This window comes from Ranitomeya variabilis, chromosome 5, assembly GCF_051348905.1.
Source record: "Ranitomeya variabilis isolate aRanVar5 chromosome 5, aRanVar5.hap1, whole genome shotgun sequence".
Taxonomy (NCBI): domain Eukaryota; kingdom Metazoa; phylum Chordata; class Amphibia; order Anura; family Dendrobatidae; genus Ranitomeya; species Ranitomeya variabilis.
The window spans coordinates 300,111,086-300,138,027 of record NC_135236.1 but is presented as its reverse complement, the minus strand read 5'-3'; the positions used below and the strand labels follow the sequence as shown (position 1 = coordinate 300,138,027).

General features: G+C 45.8%; 1 protein-coding gene across 1 annotated transcript in view; it reads right to left on the bottom strand.

Moving 5' to 3' along the window:
- PFKFB3 (6-phosphofructo-2-kinase/fructose-2,6-biphosphatase 3) overlaps nucleotides 1-16,503 on the bottom strand; it is a 105,018-nt gene extending 88,515 nt beyond the window's left edge. The window contains exon 1 of the mRNA XM_077264486.1: nucleotides 16,400-16,503. Within this exon, the coding sequence (XP_077120601.1) occupies nucleotides 16,400-16,415 (16 nt within the window). The 5' untranslated portion in view covers nucleotides 16,416-16,503. The remainder of the gene's footprint in view (nucleotides 1-16,399) is intronic.
- Nucleotides 16,504-26,942: the final 10,439 nt, after the last annotated feature.

Genomic DNA, 26,942 nt, shown 5'->3' with positions numbered 1-26,942 from the left:
ACAAAAGTGTGGGTGGTTTGGTAGTCCCGGACCCATGGATATATTATATGGCAGCTCAACTTCAGCATATTTATAGATGAGCTGATCCTGGGGGTGGGGGTGCACAGCGCCTGCTAATTCAACATCTTCTTACGTCATTTAGGTTTTATGAGGCACTGGAAGCACACGAGTTTAGAGCTTCTTCTGGCAAAACTCCAACTCTACCACAAATACAGTACATTGGCTTTGGTGGAAAGTAAAGGTACCTTCACACTGAGCGACTTTACAACGAGAACGACAACGATCCGTGACGTTGCAGCGTCCTGGATAGCGATCTCGTTGTGTTTGACACGCAGCAGCGATCTGGATCCTGCTGTGATATCGCTGGTCGGAGCTAGAAGTCCAGAACTTTATTTGGTCGTCAGGTCGGCGTGTATCGTCGTGTTTGACAGCAAAAGCAACGATGCCAGCAATGTTTTACATGGAGCTAACGACCTGTGAGAACGATAAGTGAGTCACCGTTACGTCACAGGATCGCTCCTGCATCGTTCTGGAGCTGCTGTGTTTGACGTCTCTACAGCGACCTAAACAGCGACGCTCCAGCGATCGGCTCGTTGTCTATATCGCAGCGTCGCTAAGTGTGACGGTACCTTTAGAGAATTGCAGGGCCTGCATGGGATCACACAATTTACTTCACTGTGGGAATCCCTGTGGCTTTTTAACTTACATTAATTGAAGGGGTTCAAATGTTGAGCTTAAAGGGGATGAAGAGGTTTTCTCATATTTTAATGGGAGATTTGATTAAGGATTTCTCTTAATTGCAATGCAAATTTGGAATACTTCACTCTGAATTTTACAAATACCTTCAGCTATGAGATCCATATTAGGCAGAGGGGCTCATTCTTGAGGGCTGTGTTCCCAAGAACTTGGTAATACAGAGGATAGTTTCCTCACATGACTCCGGAGGTGTGATCTCAATATTATATAGTGCTCTTCTAGACCTGGTTTTATTTCAAAAGAAAAATGGAAGGTCCATAGAAGAAGAAGGACTTTGGCAAGATATTGGTGTCCCTACGTGAATCCCACAGATTATTGTATCTATATGTGCTGCTCCAGGCATACAGAACTCCTCAATACCTATTTGAATTGAGGCTTAGACCCAATCCTTCATATGCAAGATGTAAGGTGCATTCAGCTAACCTGCTGCATATGATGTGGTCCTGCCCTAATCTGGAATCTTTTTGGAAAGGTGTACTAGAAATTATATTAATAGGGTCTGTTCAGTCAGTATTGATCCTATACCTTTTGTAAGTGTACTGGGGTATATTGAGGATTTATGCATGGATGACCACAGCAAGACTGTGCTGTCCCATAAGCTGTTTATGACCAGGACATTATTTGCCTTATACTGGATATCAGATCATGCACCCACAATCCCAAAACTAATAAATAAAATTAATTGGTTATTGAACTTGGAGAGGGATATTTTTTTAAAGAGAAACACCATTACTAAGTTTGAGAAGCTATGGGCCCAGTGGATTGATAGCTCAGGTTTGGCATAAGGGAGTTGCAGAGACATTGCCTAGGTCTCTTCTGATCAATATTATTTCTGTTCTAACACCTCTATATACATTGCATTAAAAATCATCTCCTCTACTGATTACTGATGATGGGTGTAACATGACTTGTTGCAAGCAGTGTTACCATAGTGCACCAAAGCTCAGGAAATACTGATCAGTGTACTATGGTAACACTCGCCTGGCACAAGCCATTTTCACACACAAGCTCAGGAAATACTGATCTGTATCTACAAATTTTGCTACACTCTTTTGCAAAATGCACAATATTTTAAATAATGGAAATGTAAGTATCACCTGGTATGAGACATTTCATAATAAGAGGAAACAGTTTATAGGAGGAAATCTTGCTATTTTCACACTGGCCACTGAGGGTTTTTTAGACTCATGTTTTCTGTCCTTTCAAGAAGAGTCTTCAGCAAGCTCCATATTATCAGACATGATCACAATGATAGGTAACACCCAGGGCCGGACTGGGACTAAAATTCAGCCCTGGCATTTGAAGTCACACAGGCCCACTTGTCGCATGGTGACTGTATAATATCTTTGTACACTTGTAGGCCACAAGAAGTGAGGGGAGTGTAACACGACTATATAACATATAATCACAGCTGTATCCAGCATTACAGCTCAGTCCCAATAGAATGTAATACAGCACAGCCCCCATAGACTATAATACAGCACAGCCCCATAGAATGTAATGCTGCACAGCCCCCATAGACTATAACAAAGCACAGCCCCCACAGAATGTAATACAGCACAGCCCCCATAGAATGTAATACAGCACAGCCCCATAAAATATAATGCAGCACAGACCTCATAGAATGTAATACAGCACAGCCCCCATAGACTATAATACAGCACAGCCCCCATAAAATGTAATGCAGCACAGCCCCCAAAGAATGTAATGCAGCACAGCCCCCATAGAATGTAATGCAGCCAGCCCCATAGAATGAAATACAGCACAGCCCCCATAGAATGTAATGCAGCACAGCCCCCATACAATGTAATGCAGCCAGCCCCATAGAATTTAATGCAGCACAGCTCCCATAGAATGTAATGCAGCACAGCCCCATAGAATGCAATGCAGCACAGCCCCATATAATGTAATGCAGCACAGCCCCCATAGAATGTAATACAGCCAGCCCCCATAGAATGTAATACAGCACAGCCCCATAGAATGTAATACAGCACAGCCCCCATAGAATGTAATACAGCACAGCCCCCATAGAATGTAATACAGCACAGCCCCCATAGAATGTAATACAGCACAGCCCCCATAGAATGTAATGCAGCACAGCCCCCATAGATTGTAATGCAGCCAGCCCCCATAGAATGTAATACAGCACAGCCCCCATAGAATGTAATGCAGCACAGCCCCCATAGACTGTAATGCAGCCAGCCCCCATAGAATGTAATGCAGCCAGCCCCCATAGAATGTAATGCAGCCAGCCCCATAGAACATAATGCAGCACAGGCCCATGGAATGGAATGCAGCCAGCCCCATAGAATATAATGCAACACAGGCCCATGGAATGTAATGCAGCCAGCCCCATAGAATATAATGCAGCACAGGCCCATGGAATGGAATGCAGCCAGCCCCATAGAATATAATGCAGCACAGGCCCATGGAATGGAATGCAGCCAGCCCCATAGAACATAATGCCGCACAGGCCCATGGAATGGAATGCAGCCAGCCCCATAGAATATAATGCAACACAGGCCCATGGAATGTAATGCAGCCAGCCCCATAGAATATAATGCAGCACAGGCCCATGGAATGGAATGCAGCCAGCCCCATAGAATATAATGCAGCACAGGCCCATGGAATGGAATGCAGCCAGCCCCATAGAATATAATGCAGCACAGGCCCATAGAATGGAATGCAGCCAGCCCCATAGAATATAATGCAGCACAGGCCCATGGAATGGAATGCAGCCAGCCCCATAGAATATAATGCAGCACAGGCCCATGGAATGGAATGCAGCCAGCCCCATAGAATATAATGCAACACAGGCCCATAGAATGGAATGCAGCCAGCCCCATAGAATATAATGCAGCACAGGCCCATAGAATGGAATGCAGCCAGCCCCATAGAATATAATGCAGCATAGGCCCATGGAATGGAATGCAGCCAGCCCCATAGAATATAATGCAGCACAGGCCCATGGAATGGAATGCAGCCAGCCCCATAGAATATAATGCAGCACAGGCCCATAGAATGGAATGCAGCCAGCCCCATAGAATATAATGCAGCACAGGCCCATGGAATGGAATGCAGCCAGCCCCATAGAATATAATGCAGCACAGCTCCCATAGAATGGAATGCAGCCAGCCCCATAGAATATAATGCAGCACAGGCCCATGGAATGGAATGCAGCCAGCCCCATAGAATATAATGCAGCACAGCTCCCATAGAATGGAATGCAGCCAGCCCCATAGAATATAATGCAGCACAGGCCCATGGAATGGAATGCAGCCAGCCCCATAGAATATAATGCAGCACAGGCCCATAGAATGGAATGCAGCACTGCCCCATAGAATGTAATGCAGCACAGGCCCATGGAATGGAATGCAGCCAGCCCCATAGAATATAATGCAGCACAGCTCCCATAGAATGGAATGCAGCCAGCCCCATAGAATATAATGCAGCACAGGCCCATGGAATGGAATGCAGCCAGCCCCATAGAATATAATGCAGCACAGCTCCCATAGAATGGAATGCAGCCAGCCCCATAGAATATAATGCAGCACAGGCCCATGGAATGGAATGCAGCCAGCCCCATAGAATATAATGCAGCACAGCTCCCATAGAATGGAATGCAGTCAGCCCCATAGAATATAATGCAGCACAGGCCCATGGAATGGAATGCAGCCAGCCCCATAGAATATAATGCAGCACAGGCCCATAGAATGGAATGCAGCTAGCCCCATAGAATATAATGCAGCACAGGCCCATGGAATGGAATGCAGCCAGCCCCATAGAATATAATGCAGCACAGCTCCCATAGAATGGAATGCAGCCAGCCCCATAGAATATAATGCAGCACAGCTCCCATAGAATGGAATGCAGCCAGCCCCATAGAATATAATGCAGCACAGGCCCATGGAATGGAATGCAGCCAGCCCCATAGAATATAATGCAGCACAGCTCCCATAGAATGGAATGCAGCCAGCCCCATAGAATATAATGCAGCACAGGCCCATGGAATGGAATGCAGCCAGCCCAATAGAATATAATGCAGCACAGCTCCCATAGAATGGAATGCAGCCAGCCCCATAGAATATAATGCAGCACAGGCCCATGGAATGGAATGCAGCCAGCCCCATAGAATATAATGCAGCACAGCTCCCATAGAATGGAATGCAGTCAGCCCCATAGAATATAATGCAGCACAGGCCCATGGAATGGAATGCAGCCAGCCCCATAGAATATAATGCAGCACAGGCCCATGGAATGGAATGCAGCCACCCCCCCCCCCCAATAGCTCCACAATCCAGTCATCACTTATTGACAAAAAAAACCACTCTACTCACCTCTCTCCTCGTGCCCCGCGCTGCTCCTGGCTCCGGTCTCAGCAGCTGCAGTCTGCCCGCCCAGTCACACAGCAGGTGCGTGATGATATGACGTAATCGCGCACCCGCAGTGTCAGCGGCAGGCAGAGCGGGGAATGATGGGAGAGGGGGCGTCAGCGGACGCTCTCTCCTCCATCATTGCATTCAACTGTACCGGCTGTTGTGATTCGGTTCGTGGGCTCCCCCGGTGGTCTCTTGTGGTACTGGTGTCCTGCAAGCTTTGCCTTCTCAGTTCACCTGTTCCTATCAGGATGTGGGAGTATCCTATTTAACCTTGCTCCTCAGTCATTCTAATGCTGGCCATCAATGTATCCAGAGTGATTCTGTTGCATGTTCCTGCTCCCAGTTTTCTGCTCAGCTAAGTTGGACACTTCAGTCCTAGTGCTATTTTTGTATGTTTTGTCCAGTTTGCACTTATGTGAATCTCTGCAGCTGGAAGCTCTTGTTGGGCTGAAATTACCACTCCAGTGGCATGAGTTGTCACATGAGTTAAGGTAATTTCAGGATGGTGTTTTGAAGGGTTTTGCAGCTGACCGCGAAGTCCTCTGTTGTATCTTTCTGCTATTTAGTTAGCGGGCCTCTCTGTGCTAAATCTGCTTTCATACTACGTGTGTCTTTTCATCTGCTCTCACCGTTATTATATGTGGGGGGCTGCTATCTCCTGTGGGGACATTCTCTGGAGGCAAGCCAGGACTGTGTTTTCTTCTACCAGGGGTAGTTAGTTCTCCGGCTGGCGCGCGGCATCTAGAGACAACGCAGGAATGCCCCCTGGCTACTTCTAGTGTGGTGTGTAGGTTTAGCATCGCGGTCAGCTCTAGTTTCCATCACCCGAGAGCTTGTCCGTTTATTCTATGCTTCTGATGTTTCCTTGCCATTGGAAACCATAACAACCGGCGTCTATGACGCCGGTATAGTTGAATGCGGGGCCGGGAGTGTGCCGCGACAGCGTGGGGAGTGTGCCGACAGCGGCACACTCGAGCGGCCCACTACTGCCATCGGCCCTTCTGGCATTTGCCAGAACTGCCCGATGGCCAGTCCGGAACTGGTAACACCTCTGTACACATCTGATAACACAAGATCCACTCTCTCATTAGTGCTCTCCTTGCTTGGGATGTCAGTTTAGGTGGACGGTCATGTCTTGGTAGGTTTGCAGTTGTGCCATACCCTTCCAATTTTGAATGATGGATTGAACAGTGCTCCGTGAGATGTTCAGAATTTGGACCATCTTTTTATAACTTACGGAGGCAAAAAGAAAAGGAAAGTCGGCACCATTCAACTTGAGTGTTTTAACTTGTCCTTAAACAGAACTTTAGACTGAGCAATGAAGCCTGCAGGTACTGGGTGCTCACATAATAAGGTGCAAGCATGTATATTAGAAGAAAAAATAGTGGCACTCACCGGTCCTGTAAAATCCAATGTTTATTCAGAAAAACATGTTTAAAACTGGCTGTAGTGACAATGGGCCTTTTGGCCATATATATTTTCATATCCTAAACCTGCTTTACTCTTCTCCACAACTTTATCCCTTTATCCCTGACCTGTCTGGTGTGTTCCTTGAGGCTGTTTGATCCTCAATGTTCTCAAACAAACCTTTGAGGCTTTACAGAATAGCTGTAGTTATACTGCAAATAAATTACACCCAGGTGGACTCAATTTACTAATTATATGACTTCTGGAGGCAATTGGTCCCACGGGATTTTATTTAAAGTTATCATATCCTGCTGTAGGGACACAAGATTTCCTTTATGTAGATGAACCTTTTATTGAAAGGAAATGAGGCTGTTGAATAATGTATGAAAGCATTGCTGACATGTTACCTCATTACTTCTATCTTTCTCGTCTTTAACCAAGGCAGGGAGTGGTAAGAGATTGGCTCTGCATCACATCGGAGTATTGCAGCGTGTTTTCATGGACTTAGTGTATTGCTTAGTGTTGCATGTGGATGTTTCTCTTTTTCAGTAAAGCATTTTTCCTTCTCTGCCTTTCATGACTAAAACAGGAGTTACTGCTTCTATGTCCCAGCCAGCAAGGGCTACAAAGATCCTGAGACTTCGGCCGCGTTCACATGTTAAGTATTTGCTCAGTATTTTACATAAGAATTTGAAAGGGTGCTTTCACATTTTTGAGTCCCATCGGAGCTTGCGTCCAAACCCCTCTGAAAAATGGAATTCAAGCTTAGCCCCGACAGGGCCAAAGACTATAACAGTGTCAACATGCGCTCTGCTGGGCATCATTTTTGGGCGTATACCCAGTCCACTACATCTGGGTGTTCACCCCCAGTAGGCATATATGACCGAAAATGATGCACATTAAAAGGCACGTTAGCTCTGTCGGTACCTTTATAGTCTATGGCCTTGTCGGCACATATGCCCGAATCCCGTTAGGCCGTAAGCCAGAACGGTGCCTGGACGCAGTGTGAAAGAACCATAAGCCAAAATCAGGAGTGGGTGAAAAATACAGAATTGGTGCACATTTCTATTATACTTTTTCCTCTGATTGTTCCACTCCTGGTTTTGGCTTACAAATACTGATGGAAATTAATGATCAAATACTGAACGTGAGAACGTGGCCTTACGGAAAGAGTTGCTGTTCCGTGCTCTTTTTCATAACTCCCATTTATTTCTATGCGGGTTGTGCAATCAGTGAATTGCAGCTGAATTTCTCTAATTTATAACCCTCTGGTGGTGGATGGGACCTAGCAGCAGTTATTCCGATGCGGACTATGAAAGGCAAAAGATGAGAATAGTCATTTGATACAGAAAGAGAGTGATGTAAAGGACATAATAACTTGGATTTCTAAGTATATTGCGTGACAACATGCCCCCAATTATATTCACATCACTAAGTTCTACAGGCAGGCTCAGACTGGCCCACAGGAAAACAGGTGAATTTCCCGATGGGCCCTTGTGCAGGAGTAGGCCACTTAGCATTAGCAGTAATTGGTCCAATATAGTAATTGGTCCAATATATTTGATTCACTATGTGAAAGCAAAAGCAGAGTCCCATCTTTCATTCAACAAACTACCTACCTTATTATATAGAAACATAGGTAAATTTGTGAAGAAAAGTAATGTAATATCTGCATGTAGCTGAACAGTGGGCTCCCAGAGTGAATCTTCCTGGTGCTCCTGTAAGGAGGAAGACCGGGCTGCGGGTACCTGTGCTGTGCTGGGTCCGGAACTGTCGAGGCTGCGTCCCTTGTTTCTCGGGGGGAAGGCAAAAAGGCCAGGACAGGTTCCCTGACCAGGAAGCTGGGGGCGCGGTTATAAGTAAAAGCGCGCAGCGTCGGGGAGTTTCCCGCCAGCTGTGAGAGAGGCAAGGTGCGTGCGCAGTGGGCTCCGAGGGGTGCGCATCCAGGCCGCAACGAAACGGTGCCGGCAATATGTCAGGATGCTACCGAAGCCTGCCGTAGTAATAAGGAAAGAGCCGGAAGCCCTGTTCAGCTAAGCGCCAGGGCAGAGTTCAGGACTGTTTACTGCTGCCCTTGTCATCGGACCATGGTGTACAGGACCTCGCTGGAGAAGCATCGTGCCAGCTGTTGTCGGCACTTCAGACTTGTCGGGAACAGACAGCACGCAGCATAGATAGAGAAGTGCAGTGCGCCCGGTGGCTGACAGAGAGCGAGGTGCCGTGTGCTTTGTGACCGTGAGTACAGCGCACGTGGGCCACCTGAGAGACACCGGGTGTGTGACCGTTATCTGCGCCCTGACCCCTGGTGTATATTTGACAAGCCACGTTAGGCTCAAACAGTGCTGTGGCCCGTACCCTCTCTACCGCATATGTTTATGGATTAGGGCCCAGTGGAAGGTACCGGACACCGACCACTACTGCCAGAGGACGGATTATCGTTATCTCCAGAACTTCACCGGACCAACCCCGCGCCAGCCGTTGTTGACACTATTGACTCTCCAGCAGCATTCACAAGAACTGCCGTTATCTGATTCATTGTTCCTCAACTCTGTATATTCTTTACCATTGGACTGTTATTCTCCCCATTTATCCCTGCACCTCCCTGCGAGGAGTTAACCCCCTGTTAAATTAAAACTGTTATATTTGTTAACTCTTGCTCTGCCTCCTGTCTGTCACAGCATCCCGCAACCTGCTCACACGCCCTTGCCACTCCAGACTGGCACTGAATACAGATATTATATCACACATTTTTACTTTGTTTTTGTCACAATATTCAAAATAATTGGAAAAAGGCTGCAGAGAAATCAGAGAAATCAAAACAAAAGTGCTGCAGTTGCAGAGCAATTTGACAAAATAACATTTTACATTGACAAGAAAAACACACAAGTCCTTTAGCGTTAGGTGCCATTTTACGGAGTCCACCGCATAGGAAACCATGTAACTGCGGGGGCTCTGGGCTTTCACAAAATGGCGGCAGAGCCCCGGCAGCACCGAACACCCGCAGCGGCCGCCACACATCCGAACACTCCCTCATCCCAGCCTGCAGCCTGTAGCAACGCTCCACTCTTGCCTCCTCAAGCAGTGACCCTGGGACCCTGCTCCACCTCGGCCGGTATGGTATATCCGCATTATAGGACACCCCCCATTTACTCCCCAAATTTTTTTTGGGAAAAGTGCGTCTTATAATCCGAAAAATACGGTCCTTTTTTAGTGCAAAAACTTTTTTCTGTATAAAAACACATTAAAAATGCGGCTTCACATTACTGTATTCCCATTTCCATTTATTTACACATAAATAACTTGCAAATATACTTTAGCCCCGACTGTGATTTTTTTTTTTGTATCTTGCAGTATGTTGCTCTAGTGTAGAGATTTTCAAATTTGTTGTCTTTGGGGTGGACTATGTGAAATCTCTGTTTGCAGTCCAACTAGCATTTCTTCAGAATCTTGCTTCCGTTGGGGGCCTGTGCTTTCACCTGATCTAGCAGTCTCAGACACTGCTGAGCTGTTATTGCTAGTGTTTGGGAGGAAAGGGTGAAAGAGCATGACCTCAGAGATGATTGAAGAAATAGCAAGCTGAACTGTAGGCAGAGATTTCACATATTGTTGGTCCAGAAGCAATACATGTGAAAGGAGCGATGCAGCACAAAATGGAAAACCGGGGAGATCAAGTATTTTTGCAAGGTATTTAGCGCAATATAAGTGACAGGGCCTTTTTAAAGTGGTTATTTCACACAGGAAACACAATTTAATACAAACCTGGTGCAGCAATAAGCTGATTTTAGCTGGACCAGCTTCTTTCATCTTTGGTAACAAGCTATTTTCACTTGGGGAAGCCAAATAAAGACATATATTTCTCCTTCAGCAGCTGTCCAACTGTGCTTCGACAATCCCTCTAATCTAAATATCTCCATGATACTTTTTAAGGTCTATATAAAACTGCAAAAACGGTTGAAATTGCAACTTTGCAATTTTCCTCATTAAAAGGTCTGTCCGGGACTTTTGCATTGATAGTCTATCCTTAGCATAGGTTATCAATAGCTGATCTATGGGAGTGCAACACCCGGCACCCCCTGCTGATCAGCTGTTCCCGATGCTGGCGGCAGCCAGATGTGCTGAGTTGCAGAGATGCACAGCTCCATCAACTGCATAGTAGCCATGGCCAGGTACTGCACACCTGCCCCCTATTGATTTAAACAGAGGGTGGATGTGCAGTACCTGGCTGCGGCCACTATTTCATTGATGGAGCTGCGCATCTCTGCAACTCAGCACATCTGGCTGCCGCCAGCATCGGGAACAGCTGATCAGAAGGGGGTCCGGGTGTCGCTCCCCCACTAATCAAATAGATGAACACCAGCCGTGCAATTTACATACAGCGCGGGACAACTATAAAACACTTTATCTGAGGTATGCAGGGGCACGTCAGAGGATATAAAAGGGGTTGCAGGAATCACATTCTTATGATCTTACAGGTGATGGGCAGGGTTTATAAGCCAAAAAGCTGGTGACAGGTAGACTTGAGCGAATTTACTCGGGTCCCTGCTTATTTGGCAAGCTAAAGCTGTTTGGCGCTCCAGCTGCATGTGTCACGGCTGTGTGACAGTTACAGCACATGCATGGAGAGCCTGAGTGTTGGGTTCTCCATACATGTGCTGTGACAGTGACACCAACAGCTGATCAGCCGGCGCGATCCATGTATCCGGGTTCCCTCTGCAGCTTATATGGTAAGCGCTATAGCTCGCCGAATAAGCAGGGACCCAATCAAATTCACTCAACTCTAGTGACAGGTTCCTTTTATCTGAAAGTTTTCTGCTGAATAGCTTACATCCTGATTCTAGGCGTCACTAACCTTCTCCATAAATGCTTTGCTGCAATAAAATTCACGCTTGTCATAAACAAACTATAGGTATTAACATATGATAAAGGTGTCCGCCCCTGTGACACCTCAGGTTATTAATTATGTTTCATCTTCTTGATGTAATCACACTCCTAGGAATGTCTGCCACAAATGTTAGTACAGGGCTGATATCACTCTGGTGTCCCTCCACAATGTTACATTATCCAATCAGCACTCACAATATCAGATTGTGTAAGGACACGCCCTATTGGCAATAAGAATGGTAACATCCAGCTATCAATTTATTCATACACATCCATGAGGAATAACAGAGGAACAGCATAACACAGAGTTCTAGCAAAAGATGCTGCTATATGCAAGTAATTAATTACTAAAATAGAAAACAGAGGGATCAGTAGCGATTAGAATGATCCTTGCACACATTAGGAGCGACCAGAACCTTATCCTCCCACACATGAGAAGTAACCAGATTCTCACACACATAAAGAGCGACCAGATCCTCACACACATAAAGAGTGACCAGATCCTCACACACATAAAGAGCGACCAGATCCTCACACTCATAAAGAGCGACCAGAACCTCGCACACATAAAGAGCAACCATATCCTCCCACACGAGAAGTAACCAGATCCTCACCCACATAAAGAGTGACCAGATCCTCACACACATAAAGAGCGACCAGATCCTCACACACATAAAGAGCAACCATATCCTCCCACACATGAGAAGTAACCAGATCCTCACCCACATAAAGAGTGACCAGATCCTCACACACATAAGAAGTAATCAGATCCTCACACACATAAAGAGTGACCAGATCCTCACACACATAAAGAGCGACCAGATCCTCACACTCATAAAGAGCGACCAGAACCTCGCACACATAAAGAGCAACCATATCCTCCCACACGAGAAGTAACCAGATCCTCACCCACATAAAGAGTGACCAGATCCTCACACACATAAAGAGCGACCAGATCCTCACACACATAAAGAGCAACCATATCCTCCCACACATGAGAAGTAACCAGATCCTCACCCACATAAAGAGTAACCATATCCTCCCACACATAAGAAGTAATCAGATCCTCACACACATAAAGTGACCAGATTCTCACACACATAAAGAGTGACCAGATCCTCACACACATAAAGAGTGACCAGATCCTCACACACATAAAGAGCGACCAGAACCTCGCACACATAAAGAGTAACCATATCCTCCCACACATAAGAAGTAATCAGATCCTCACACACATAAAGTGACCAGATTCTCACACACATAAAGAGCGACCAGATCCTCACACACATAAAGAGAGACCAGAACCTCGCACACATAAAGAGTAACCATATCCTCCCACACATAAGAAGTAATCAGATCCTCACACACATAAAGTGACCAGATTCTCACACACATAAAGAGTGACCAGATCCTCACACACATAAAGAGCGACCAGATCCTCACACACATAAAGAGTGACCAGATCCTCACACACATAAAGAGCGACCAGATCCTCACACACATAAAGAGCGACCAGAACCTCGCACACATAAAGAGTAACCATATCCTCCCACACATAAGAAGTAATCAGATCCTCACACACATAAAGTGACCAGATTCTCACACACATAAAGAGTGACCAGATCCTCACACACATAAAGAGCGACCAGATCCTCACACACATAAAGAGTGACCAGATCCTCACACACATAAAGAGCGACCAGATCCTCACACTCATAAAGAGCGACCAGAACCTCGCACACATAAAGAGCGACCAGATCCTCACACACATAAAGAGTGACCAGATCCTCACACACATAAAGAGCGACCAGATCCTCACACACATAAAGAGCGACCAGAACCTCGCACACATAAAGAGTAACCATATCCTCCCACACATGAGAGGTAACCGGATCCTCACACACATAAAGAGTGACCAGATCCTCTCACACATAAAGAGTGACCAGATGCTCGCACACATAAGAAGTAATCAGATCCTCACACACATAAAGAGTGACCAGATCCTCACACACATAAAGAGCGACCAGATCCTCACACACATAAAGAGCGACCAGAACCTCGCACACATAAAGAGCAACCATATCCTCCCACACATGAGAGGTAACCGGATCCTCACACACATAAAGAGCGACCAGAACCTCACACACATAAAGAGTAACCATATCCTCCCACACATAAGTAATCAGATCCTCACACACATAAAGAGTGACCAGATCCTCACACACATAAAGAGTGACCAGATGCTCGTACACATAAGAAGTAATTAGATCCTCACACACATAAAGAGTGACCAGATCCTCACACACATAAAGAGCGACCAGATCCTCACCCACATAAAGAGCGACCAGAACCTCGCACACATAAAGAGCAACCATATCCTCCCACACATGAGAAGCAACCAGATCCTCACACATATAAAGAGCGACCAGATCCTCACACACATAAAGAGCAACCAGAACCTCGCACACATAAAGAGCAACCATATCCTCCCACACATAAGAAGTAAATAGATCCTCACACGCATAAAGAGTGACCAGATCCTCACACACATAAAGAATGACCAGATGCTCGCACACATTTGGAGCGACCAGAATCTTCCACACACCAGAAGCGACCAGATCCTCGCACACATCAGGAGCGACCAAATTCTCGCAAACGTCAGAAGTGACCAGATCCTTGCATATGTCAGGAGCGACCAGATCCTCGCATACACCAGGAGTGACCAAATTCTCGCGCACATAAAGAGCGACCAGATCCTCACACACATAAGGAGCCACCAGATCCTTGCACACATCAGGAGCGATCAGATCCTCGCAGACATCAGGAGAGACCAAATTCTCGCACACCTCAGGAGCGACAAAATCCTTGCACATATCAGGAGCAACCAGATCCTTGCACAGATCAAGAGCAACCAGATCATCGCCCACATAATAGAGACCAGATCCTCGCACATATTAGCAGAGATATCCTCGCACACATCAGGAGTGACATGATCCTCGCACATATCAGAAGCGACCAGATCCTTGCACACATCAAGAGCAACCAAATCCTTGCACACCTAAAGAGCTACCAGATCATTGCACACACTAGGAACAGTCAGATCTTTGCACACATCAGGAGCGACCAGATCTTTGCACACGTCAGGAGACCAAATCCTCGTACACATAAGGAGCAACCAGATCCTCGCACACATCAGGAGCGACCAGATTCTCACACACATCAGGAGCGACCAAATCCTCGCATACGTCAGGAGCAGTGGCGGATTATAATGAGGTCAATCTGGCGGTAGCCCAGAGCCCAGTGGGGTGGGGGGGGCCCTGGGCAACTGCTCAGATTGACCGCCGCCATCAGGGCATTACTGCCCTGACTGGCGTATGGGCCCGGTGGGCAGAGGGGGCCCGCATTGGGCCCTGTCTCATCTGCTCAGCGGGCCCCTACCGGCACTGCGGCAGTTTAACGCTATTGACGTATGGGCGTGCGCCCGCATGTCAATAGTTAACAGCCGCCAGCCAATTGGAGGCTGGCAGCTGACGTCAGCCACAGCACGCACGTCGCCGGCGTCTGATGTCATTGTTAGTCGCTGGCGAGTGCGCGCTGCTGGAAGGAGCATCGCCAAAGGAGCGCGGACAGGTGAGGAGAACTCAGTTTTTGGGGTTTTTTTTATTGCAAACGGCAATCCGGGGGCCCGGGCCAGAATGCTGGAAACACTGGGGGCAGGATGCTGGACACACTGGGAGCAGATTGCTGGACACACTGGGGGCAATATGCTGGAGACAATGGGGCAGATTGCTGGACACACTGGGGGCAAGATGCTGGACACACTGGGGGCAAGATGCTGGACACACTGGGGGCAGAGTGCTGGACAAACTGGGGCAATATGCTGGAGACACTGGGGCAGATTGCTGGACACACTGGGGGCAATATGCTGGACACACTGGGGCAGGATGCTGGACACACTGGGGGCAGGACTGGAGACATGGGCAGAATGTAGATACGGGGCGCATCAGGAGCGACCAAATTCTCGCACACCTCAGGAGCGACCAGATCCTCGCACACATCAGGAGCGACCAGATTCTCGCACACGTCAGGAGTGACCAGATCCTCGCACACATAAAGAGTGACCAGATCCTCGCACACATAAAGAGCGACCAGATCTTCGCATACATTAGGAGCGACCAGATCCTCGCACACGTCAGGAGCGTCCAGATCCTCGCATACATAAGCAGCGACAAGATCCTCGCACACATAAAGATTGACCAGATCCTTGCACGTCAGGAGCGACCAGATCCTCGCATGTATCAGGAGCGACCAAATTCTCGCACACATCAGGAGCAACCAGATCCTCGCACACATATAGAGTGACCAGATCCTCGCACACCTCAGGAGCATCCAGATCCTCGCATACATAAGAAGCAACAAGATCCTCGCACGCAACAAGATCCTCGCACACAAAGATTGACCAGATCCTTGCACGTCAGGAGCGACCAAATTATCGCACACATCAGAAGCGACCAGATCCTCGCACACATCCGGAGCAACCAGATTCTTGCACACGTCAGGAATGATCAGATCCTGGCACACAAAGAGCGACCAGATCCTCGCACACGTCAGGAGCGGCCAGATCCTCGCCAAAAAATAATAAAAATTAAGCGTGGAACAGCCAAACTATGGGGCTTATCCTCAGGCATGGCCCATATACAGTGAAATAGCTTAATACATAGATTGCAGCACAAAATTCAGAGCTCAGGAAATATCTGAATTGTCTGTATTAAGTATAATGTTTATTTCTATTAAAGTTCTGCTTTATATAGTGCAGTTTTCCCACCTAAGCACAGCTGTGCCCTAGTGATTCCTTGCCCTGCATGCATGGGGGCTATAGTGCAGCACCACTCCCTCTCAGACATGACACATCTCTGGGCTCCTGCACACATCTGCACCTCCCAGTGAAGGGTGGGGATCTCCTCGCGTGTTCTTACCTCTGGGGTTAGCCATAGCTGAGGTCAGAGGTCAGGATGCAGCCTTACAGATAGCCAGTGGTGAAGGAAGTCTGCAGCAGGCAGGAGAGGAGGAATCTCCGAGAATTCAGGAAATGGACAAATATGGTCATTATGACCCTCACACGTCACTTCAAGGAAGCAGCGCAGCCAGACACAAGGAAGGGTAGACTTTGTACTGCAGGTTACATCAGAAGTACCAGAATTACCAGGGCTGCACCTTGTGGGGGATGTATAGTACCAGGAAATGGTGCTACAGGGGCTGGAAATTCCTGGGTGCTGTGCATCCCCCTCCCTTATATCTGACCTGAAGCCCAGTACTCCACTAATAAATCTTTATTTTAATATAGCGGTAACGTATTTCAAAGCGCTTTACGTACATTAAATATCATCACTGTCCCCAATGGGGCTCACAATCTACATTCCCTATCAGTATGTCTTTGGAATGTGGAAGGAAACTGGAGTACCTGGAGGAAACCCACGCAAACACGGGGAGAACACACAAACTCCTTGCAGATGTTGTCCTTGGTGGGATTAGAGCCCAGGAGTCAGGACCCCAGTGCTGCATTGCTGTCCACTGAGCCACCATGCTGCCCCACTAATAGTGGAAATGCCTATTTGCTGGAGTCAGGATCTTATATATGGGATGTCTTGTCTTATAAGGTGAGGCCACATGAGATTTGTCCACAGCAGCGCAATCTTACTAAATTGTGTAGATTTTGTTGCAAAAACGCTCCGCAGGGAAACTCCATAGCATAAATTCCCATGCTGTAAATGGCAAGTACTTAGCATATGTCAATTTACCGGGCTAATTCACCAGGCCGGGTGCCAATGTGAATGGACCGCAGTGCTCAATCAGTGCCACAGCCTCTTCATTCTCATCCTAGACATATGCCACCACTTCATGAGATGGGAAAACGTAAGATCCTATTCTAAATCTTGTGTGGCCATTAATATGAGCTGTTACCAAAATGTTTACAGTGTTCATTGTTTAAAAGGAACTTGTCACCGGCTCTAAACAATATAAAGTACTGCCTCCACCTTTACCGCCTGCTTTATAGTATTTTAGGAGTCTACATCCCCCTCCACAAAGCCCCAAAAATATATTTTACAATGCCCCAATATAGTGAGGTGCAGTCCGGTGGGCATCTCTGGTTTTGACCCAGCGCCTCCTCTCTGGTCGCAAACGCCGTCCTCCTTCCTGTGGATGATGTGTCCTATGTCATCCACATAGTGTCCCCCAATCATGCCCCTACACAGGCGTACATCGCTCTGCCCTCAGTATGGCAAGTAAGTAGTGTAAAGTGCATGTTCCGGGAGAGGCCAAAGAGCGCTGATGCCCCGGAAGTAAAGCGGGCACATACGCATTATAGGGCAGGGAAGAGAGAAGTGCCCCTGTGCAGAAGCGTGGTTGTGGGACACAGTGTGGATGACGTAGGACACGTCATCCACACGAAGCAGGGAAGGAGGACAGCGTTTGTGACCAGAGAGGAGGAGCCGGATCAAATCCAGAGATGCTAGTTGGACCAGACTGCGCCATATTGGGGCATCACAAAATATATTATTGGGGCTATGTGGAGGAGGATAGAGACTCGTATACTTCTTCCTAGAATATTGTAAAATAGGCCGGAGATATGGTGGCAGTACTTTATATTGGTAAAACCTGATGACAGGTTCTCTTTAATACAAGGTAATACATATTTTATATAACATATTGTGGACAGGTACAATAAGAATCAATGTGACATACTCCCATGCCATCCTGTACAGGAGTTATAAATGCAAAAACAGGTGTAAAATCAGTTTTTCCTTTGCAATATCAAGATGGATTTGTTATGGAGGTACGTACTTGTTTTCTGATTCTAGATCAGGAAGATATATTCAACAACTGGGACGTGAACGCAATGTTCTCTCGTTATTTATAAACACCTCTGGGAACGAGCAATTCACAGGAAATAAATGGCAGAGGAAGATGGCTAATGACTTTCTGCCAGCGCTGAAGAGATCGCACCTACGGTAGAAACCGTGTGCTATTAATCTGACTTCACTGTGATGTTACCAGCTGAACGCGATAACTAGTGTGCGAAGAGTCATATTTAAACACATCATTCATGACCCAAAAAAGGCAGATTTAGGCTACTTTCACACACAGCATATTTGCTGCGTATTTTTACGCGCGCGTATTTTGCTGCTGCTTTACCTGCGTTTTTTTACGCAGGCAAAAAACGCAGCTGCTTTCACACACAGCGTTTTTTGCTGCGTTTTTTGCAGCTGCGTTTTTTTCAGCATTGTGTACTGAAAATAAAGTTTGTTTGAAAAAAAAAAAAAGGGGGAAAAAAAGAGTCATTGAGGTCATTTCCTGTCTTTATGACTCAGAATACAATACACACTGGAGTTAACATCATGTCGATTCTGCCAGCTGCAATGGCCTTGAGCCAAAGACGCCTCAGCAAGCGGAACAGACATCAGCTGGGGTTTACTAACCCCACTGTCACTAACCCCAGGTTACTAGGGCAGGCGTCAGTCAGACGCCCCCCCTCGTAACCCTGTACGGTAAGTGTATGTTCACACGATCCTGATTTCAATCCTTTTTTTTCAGGACAAAAACCGCAGCTCTTGGCAGAAAACGCAGGTGCGTTTTTGGTGCGTTTTTGATGCGGTTTTTGGTGCGGTTTTTAGTGCGGTTTTTTATGCAGTTTTCTCTGCAGATTGTCTGTGTTTGACACAAATAAAGCTTTAACTGCAGTGGGGGAAAAAAAAAAGAAATGATGTCATTTCCTTGTCCAACCCTTTTCTTCTTCCATCCTCCATTTTGGGACTAAACACCAAAATGAGTGGACGTGTTTTGAATGACAGCGCTCCGCAGAGTGCTGAGCGTAGGCCAGATCACAGCCCGCGGATCCAGCTCTATCTAGCTATTTAAGTCTACGTTCACATTTGCGGTCTGCGCCGCAGCGTCGGGCGCCGCATGCGTCATGCGCCCCTATATTTAACATGGGGGCGCATGGACATGCGTCGCACTTGCGTTTTGCGCCGCATGCGTCACTGCAGCGCAGAGGACGCAGCAAGTTGCATTTTTGCTGCGTCCAAAATCAATCAAAAAAAGGACGCATGCGGCGCACAACGCAAATGTGAACATAGCCTAAGTGCCACGTATTTAAGTGCCACGTATTTAAGTGCCACGTATTTAAGTGCCACGTATTTAAGTGCCACGTATTTAAGTGCCACGTATTTAAGTGCCACGTATTTAAGTGCCACGTATTTCAGTGCCACATGCCACGTATTTCAGTGCCACGTGCCACGTATTTAAGTGCCACGTATTTCAGTGCCACATGCCACGTATTTCAGTGCCACGTATTTCAGTGCCACATGCCACGTATTTCAGTGCCACGTGCCACGTATTTCAGTGCCACGTGCCACGTATTTCAGTGCCACGTGCCACGTATTTCAGTGCCACGTATTTCAGTGCCACGTATTTCAGTGCCACGTATTTAAGTGCCACGTATTTAAGTGCCACGTATTTCAGTGCCACATGCCACGTATTTCAGTGCCACGTATTTCAGTGCCACATGCCACGTATTTCAGTGCCACGTGCCACGTATTTCAGTGCCACGTGCCACGTATTTCAGTGCCACGTATTTCAGTGCCACGTATTTCAGTGCCACGTATTTCAGTGCCACGTATTTAAGTGCCACGTATTTCAGTGCCACGTATTTCAGTGCCACGTATTTAAGTGCCACGTATTTCAGTGCCACATGCCACGTATTTCAGTGCCACGTATTTCAGTGCCATGTATTTCAGTGCCACGTGCCACGTATTTCAGTGCCACGTATTTCAGTGCCACGTATTTCAGTGCCACGTGCCACGTATTTCAGTGCCACGTGCCACATATTTCAGTGCCACGTATTTCAGTGCCACGTATTTCAGTGCCACGTGCCACGTATTTCAGTGCCACGTGCCACGTATTTCAGTGCCACGTATTTCAGTGCCACGTATTTCAGTGCCACGTATTTCAGTGCCACGTATCAAAGTGCCACGTGCCACGTATCAAAGTGCCACGTATTTCAGTGACACGTGCCACGTATCAAAGTGCCACGTGCCACATATTTCAGTGCCACGTATCAAAGTGACTGAGCGCCGGCCCTAAAGTGAAAGTGAAAGCAGAGCGGTGACGTCACCGCTGTGCTGTTAAGGCCGGAGCTCAGTCAGTGTCAGGAAGCAGAGGCTGGGGGACGCGCAGGTGAGCATGTACTGTTTGTTTTTTTTACTTTTACTCTGGTAACCAGGGTAAACATCGGGTTACTAAGCGCGGCCCTGCGCTTAGCAACCCGATGTTTACTCTGGTTACCCGGGGGCCTCGGCATAGTTGGTCGCTGGAGAGCGGTCTGTGTGACAGCTCCCCAGCGATCAACTTCACTGGGGGGCGGGGGCTTCCCTCTTCCTGTCCGACGTCATGTCCGGTCCTGGGTGTCAACCCCTCCGTACAAAGACGCCGACACCCAGGACAAAGGCGCTGTGTGTGCACGTTAATATGGGGCCCTAGGGGGATACGCAGACACGCCGCTGCGTAAAGAATTGACATGTCAATTCTTTTTACGCCGGCGTGTTTGCAGACAAAAGCGCCGCGTTTTTTTGCGGTGTGTCTGAACGGCAAAGTGAATTTCTCATTCACTTTGCCGGCAGACGAAAATGACATTGCGCATTTTTGAAAAGCGCCCGCAAAATAGCGCTCAAAAATGCGCTATGTCTGAAAGTAGCCTTACGGATTCATTGATGCTTCAATGGCCCAGGTATTTTTAGCGGTACTGCGCAGAGATGGACATCGCTCCCTTTTGGTGTTTATGCTTATGTCTTTTTCAGGTGGATTCCATCTGTAACCCCCCAAAAATTGCTCAAAACGACTTGCTGTTCCTATGTTCCATCTTTTGTAGCTTATTTTTAGCAGATTCAGCCTTCAAAAGCCATGAAGAAGCTAAAAGAAGTGACTGGACCATTCTCTAGGCAGATTAGGCTTGAAAGCTGCCACTATTTTATATATTACGTTTTTTTATGTTTTTCTTTTTAAAAGTCAGAGTCAAAGACACCAAAAATAGACTTCAGATGAGCACAGGACAATCAGTAGTAGAAAAGTGTGCACAGACTGTAATTGTTCTTGGCAGCATAGGCACTGTTTACACAGGACGAAGTGCTGCCAAGAATGATGATCTTTTAGACAAACTAAAAGATCATTTCACCCAATGAACTAGTGTTTTGCGCAGTCGTTAGGTGATCAGCAGCTGCTTTACACTGCATGATAATCCTGCAGTATAAAGCCCCTTATGTCTATGTTCCCACAATGCATTTTTGGCAAGTTTTTGAAGTTGCAGATTTTCGGCACCATTTCTACACCCATTAGTAAAATAGATAACTTGCATTTTTTTCTAAAATACGCAGTACAAAAAGCTTACCAAAACCCCATCGTGGAACATAATCTTACTATCCAATACAGCATACTAAGCTTAAAGAGGTTGGCCCATCCTGCCCAGAACCCTTAGGCTATGGTCACACTATCAGTATTTGGTCAGTATTTTACATCAGTATTTATAAGCCAAAACCAGGAGTGGAACAAACAGAAGGGAAAGCTATAATAGAAACACGTCACCAAGTCTGTATTTTTGACCCACTCCTGGTTTTGGCTAACAAGTACTGATGTGAAATACTGACCAAATACTGATAGTGTGACCATAGCCTTACTGTGATGTTTTTACTTGGCTATGTATGGTGATAATTAAAGCAGTGTTAAAAGGGTTTAGCGACTACTTACTTTATTGATGGACCATCATTAGCAAAGGCCCTCAATATCTGATCGATGATGGTGTGACACCCGGAAAGATCAGCTGTTACTGGCACCCGTCAGAAGCTCACAACTGAGGTACTGCAGATCCACGACCCCATTCATTTGAATGGGGATGGATCTACAGTAACCAAGGACTCTATAGAAATGGCGCAGCTGCTGTGTTCCAACAACATCCAAGAATTTCCAGGTGCCGCTGATCTGAAGAAAGGGGCACTTTTCTATCCCCCTCATTAGAATGGGGGAGCAATGTACATTCCCAACTGCTGCTCCTTTCATTCTTTATCGGGCTGCAACATAAAAATGAACGCAGTGCTAATAAAGCTTCATAGTCCTCTAAATGCTGAAATACTTAGCTTTCATTTCAATGGAGCTGAATTATGTACTTCATTGTAGAAATAAACCTTTGAGTCTTTAGAACATGTCTTTATCAGAAGAAAGCATGTTTGTACAAAGCGCTTAATTCCACTTTGCAATTGACTTAAATCTGAAGATAAGTTGTTCCTACTATTCCCAGATTGAGCCAAAGTCCAGCATCTATTTCAATAGTTGTCAGATTTGACAAAATTAGCAATTAAAAGTGAAGGATGCCGGTTCTTATAGCAGTTTACACTACGATCAATAAATAGCCCTAGCTTGATTAAATGAAAGGTCAAAAAAGGGAACACAATCCATTTTTGTGACCAGGCGATGATATACATCTTCAGCGTATTTCATTACCTACTATAATGTACTAGATGGTGGCCCGATTCTAACGCATCGGGTATTCTAGAATATGTATGTAGTTTATTTTTGAAGATTTGATGATGCAATGAAAACACAGGATTCATAATGCAGATACAGCAGAGAAATATAGCACAGCCACGTAGCATATAACAGCCCATGTAGTATATAACAGACCACGTAGCATATAGCACAGCCACGTAGTATGTAACACAGCCACGTAGTATGTAACACAGCCACGTAGCATATAGCACAGCCCACGTAGCATATAGCACAGCCACGTAGTATATTGCACGGCCCACGTAGCATATAACAGCCCACATAGTATATAGCAGTCACGTAGTATATAACAGCCAGTCACGTAGTATATAACAGCCCACGTAGTATATTGCACAGCCCACATTGTATATTGCACAGCCCACGTAGTATATAACACAGCCCACGTAGTATATAGCACAGCCACATAGTATATAGCAGTGTGGGCACCATATCCCTGTTAAAAAAAAAGAATTAAAATAAAAAAAGTTATATACTCACCTTCCGGCGGCCCCCGGATCCAGCTCAGGCATTTAGCGATGCTCCCGCCAGGTCCGTTCCCAGTGATTCTTTGCGGCAATAACCCGTGATGATGTAGCAGTCTCGCGAGACCGCTACATCATCTGGGGTCATTACCGCAAAGCATTACTGGGACCGGAGCATCGCGAGGAGCGGGAAAAGCTGCCGGGGAAGCCGGAAGGTGAGAATATCACAATTTTTTTTATTATTATTTTTAACATTATATCTTTTTACTATTGATGCTACATAGGCAGCATCAATAGTAAAAATTGAAGCGGTGTTTAAATCCCGCCCCAATATCGCTGATTGGTCACGGCCGGCCGAGCGCGACCAATCAGCGACGCGGGATTTCCGTTACAAACAGACGGGTATTCTAGAATATGCATGTCCACGTAGTATATTGCCCAGCCCACGTAGTATATTGCCCAGTCATGTAGTATATTGCCCAGTGACGTAGTATACAGCACAGAGCCACGTAGTATATTGCTCAGCCACGTAGCATATTGGCCGGTCACATAGTATATTGCCCAGCTACGTAGTATATTGCCCAACCACATAGCATATTGCACAGCGACGTAGAATACAGCAGAGCCAAGTAGTATATTGCAGAGCGATGTAGTATACAGCACCGAGCCATGTAGTATATTGCCCAGTTACGTAGTATATTGCCCAGCCACGTAGTATATTGCCCAGCCACGTAGTATATTGCCCAGTTACATTGTATATTGCCCAGTGACGTAGTATACAGCACAGAGCCACATAGTATATTGCCCAGTTAAGTAGTATATTGCACAGCCACATAGTATATTGCCCAGTTACGTAGTATACAGCACAGAGCCACGTAGTATATTGCCCAGCTACGTAGTATATGGCCCAGCCACGTATGTCACAGGTTAAAAAATAAAAATATACTCACCTTCCAGGGACCTTGTAGTCCTGTCGCCTCCTTCTCGCGCAGGCCCTGGAGCTGTCACCGGAGCGTCACGAGGAGCGGTGAGTATATAATGATTTTTTATTATTTTTAAACATTAGAGGTTTTTACTATTGACGCTGCATAGGCAGCATCAATAGTAAAAACTTGGTCACACAGGGTTAATAGCGGCGGTAACGGAATGAGTTACCCGCGGTATAACGCGGTCCGTTACCGCCGGCATTAACCCTGTGTGAGCGGTGACTGCGGGGAGTATGGAGCGGGTGCCAGGCACTGACTGCAGGGGAGTAGGGAGGGACTAATCGGACTGTGGCCGTCGCTGATTGGTCGCGGCAGCCATGACAGGCAGCAGGCGAGACCAATCAGCGACTTGGATTCCATGACAGATAGACAGAAAGACAGACAGACAGAAAGACGACAGTACCCCTTAGACAATTATATAGTAGATATATATATATATATATATATATATATATATATATATATATATATATATATATATATATATATATATATATATATATATATATATATATATATATATATATATATCTCCATATCCTCACTACCCATGCATAATTGGAGAAGTTATGTTTTATTCATTATGCTCGTGCACCAACAAATTGCGACCATATTGTTTGGGACACGGTAAACATTGATGTTGTAGCATGTACTTTTTAGACAATTGGACATGCGACACCGCTCTCAACCCAAATCGCATAATAATAGGGATAAAAAGGGAAAGTCACAGCGCAGTGTCAGGACTGCATGGCTCCTACTGCCCAATATTGAAGTGCGACTGTTGAAGCTTACACAAGTAACAAGTTGTTTGCTGTGCACCTTGGTCATTGACGATGATGAAGAAACAGGCAGAACATCAAAAGCTGCTACTAAATAACAAACCATACAAGACAGACTAGCAATTGTATTGCCATTTTACAGAAGATTAGGATAGCATGCATAATCCTGCGTTTCGAATGTTAAAGCCCACATTTCTCTCTTTCAAGAAACTTTAGAGCTGGCACAATACAGTCAGTAAGATAACGTCTCCTGGCATTTGACAAACAGACTCGTAGAGAAATATAGAGTGCACTCAGCGTTGAGAAGTATGTGCAGGTTGAACTCGGACACCAAAGTAGTAGACTTGTAGAAAATCTACCACACACACACAAGATTTCAGTCTTATGCTGGTTTATCTAAACACAATAGTTCACCATAGTGCTGGGTAAGGGGACAGAAAAGAGACAAGTAGTCCAAGAAGCTTGACATTTTGATCCATCCAGGGTATTTTTCAAATTCTTTGTTGCATCCTGGAGTGTGGAGTAGTAGGATATAAGCACTGTACACACACCAGCTGTCCCCTTACCCAGCACTATGGTGAACTAATGTGTATAAATAAACCAGCATCAAACTGAAATCCTTTGTTAGTGCGGTAGATTTTCTACAAGTCATCCATCAGACTGGCATATAAAGAAGCGGGATTCGTCATTCCACAGAATGTTTCCATCGCTTTAGAGTTTAGTGGTGGTATTCTTTACACCAGTCCATCTGATGCTTGACATTGTGCTTGGTGATATGAGGCTTGTATATGCAGTTGGTCAGCCATGGAAACCCATGCCATGAAACCCCTGACAGTTTTTGTGCTCAAGTTACTTACTGCCAGAGGAGGTAGTTATCGAGTTTGCAGAGTTTTGACAACTTTTATACACTATGCTACTCAGGACATGGCGACCCTGCTCTGTAACGTCAAGTGGTCTGCCACGTTATGGCTGAGAAACTATAGTTCCAAAAATACTTCCACCTACCAATAATAGCCTTCACAGTGGATGGTGGAATACTCAGGAGGGAAGACATTTCACAAACTGACTAGTTGCGTTCTATTACAGGATCATGCTGAAATTCAGTGATCGATTTAGAATAAACCATTATTTCACAGACCTTGTAAAAGCAGAATAAATGACGAGGGACTGGCTTATGTGCACCTGAAAAGATTAATGGATGGGCCCCAATACTTTTTCTTAATTTAGTGTATATTGATTATTTTATGATTATATCATTTGATTTAGCTTTTAGAGAATTTAGTTAATTTTTTTTAGTTAGAATTAGATGTTCATATGAATAAGCACGTTTAGCAACCAGAACACATTATTATTGAGGTCCACGTGTCATGATGTCCTTTTACTAGAATTTTCATTTGTGTTGCATAATTACCTTTGTGCTTTGTGTAAAATGCTAACTCTTTTGGGATAAATGAGGCCAAAGGTTCCGTGAAGTGAGAACTTTATTTAGAAAGTGAAAACTATAAAACAAAAATGTTTTATACACAACTTAAGAAATGTATCTAAATATTGCTACCAATCTAAAACTCTTGGCACAAAGCAATATTATATACTGAAGGTGATGCTGGATTTTAATTTTTGTTTCCTATAATAGTTAATGGTCACAGAGTAGACCTAAGAAGGAAGGGTGACATTGAAAAATTA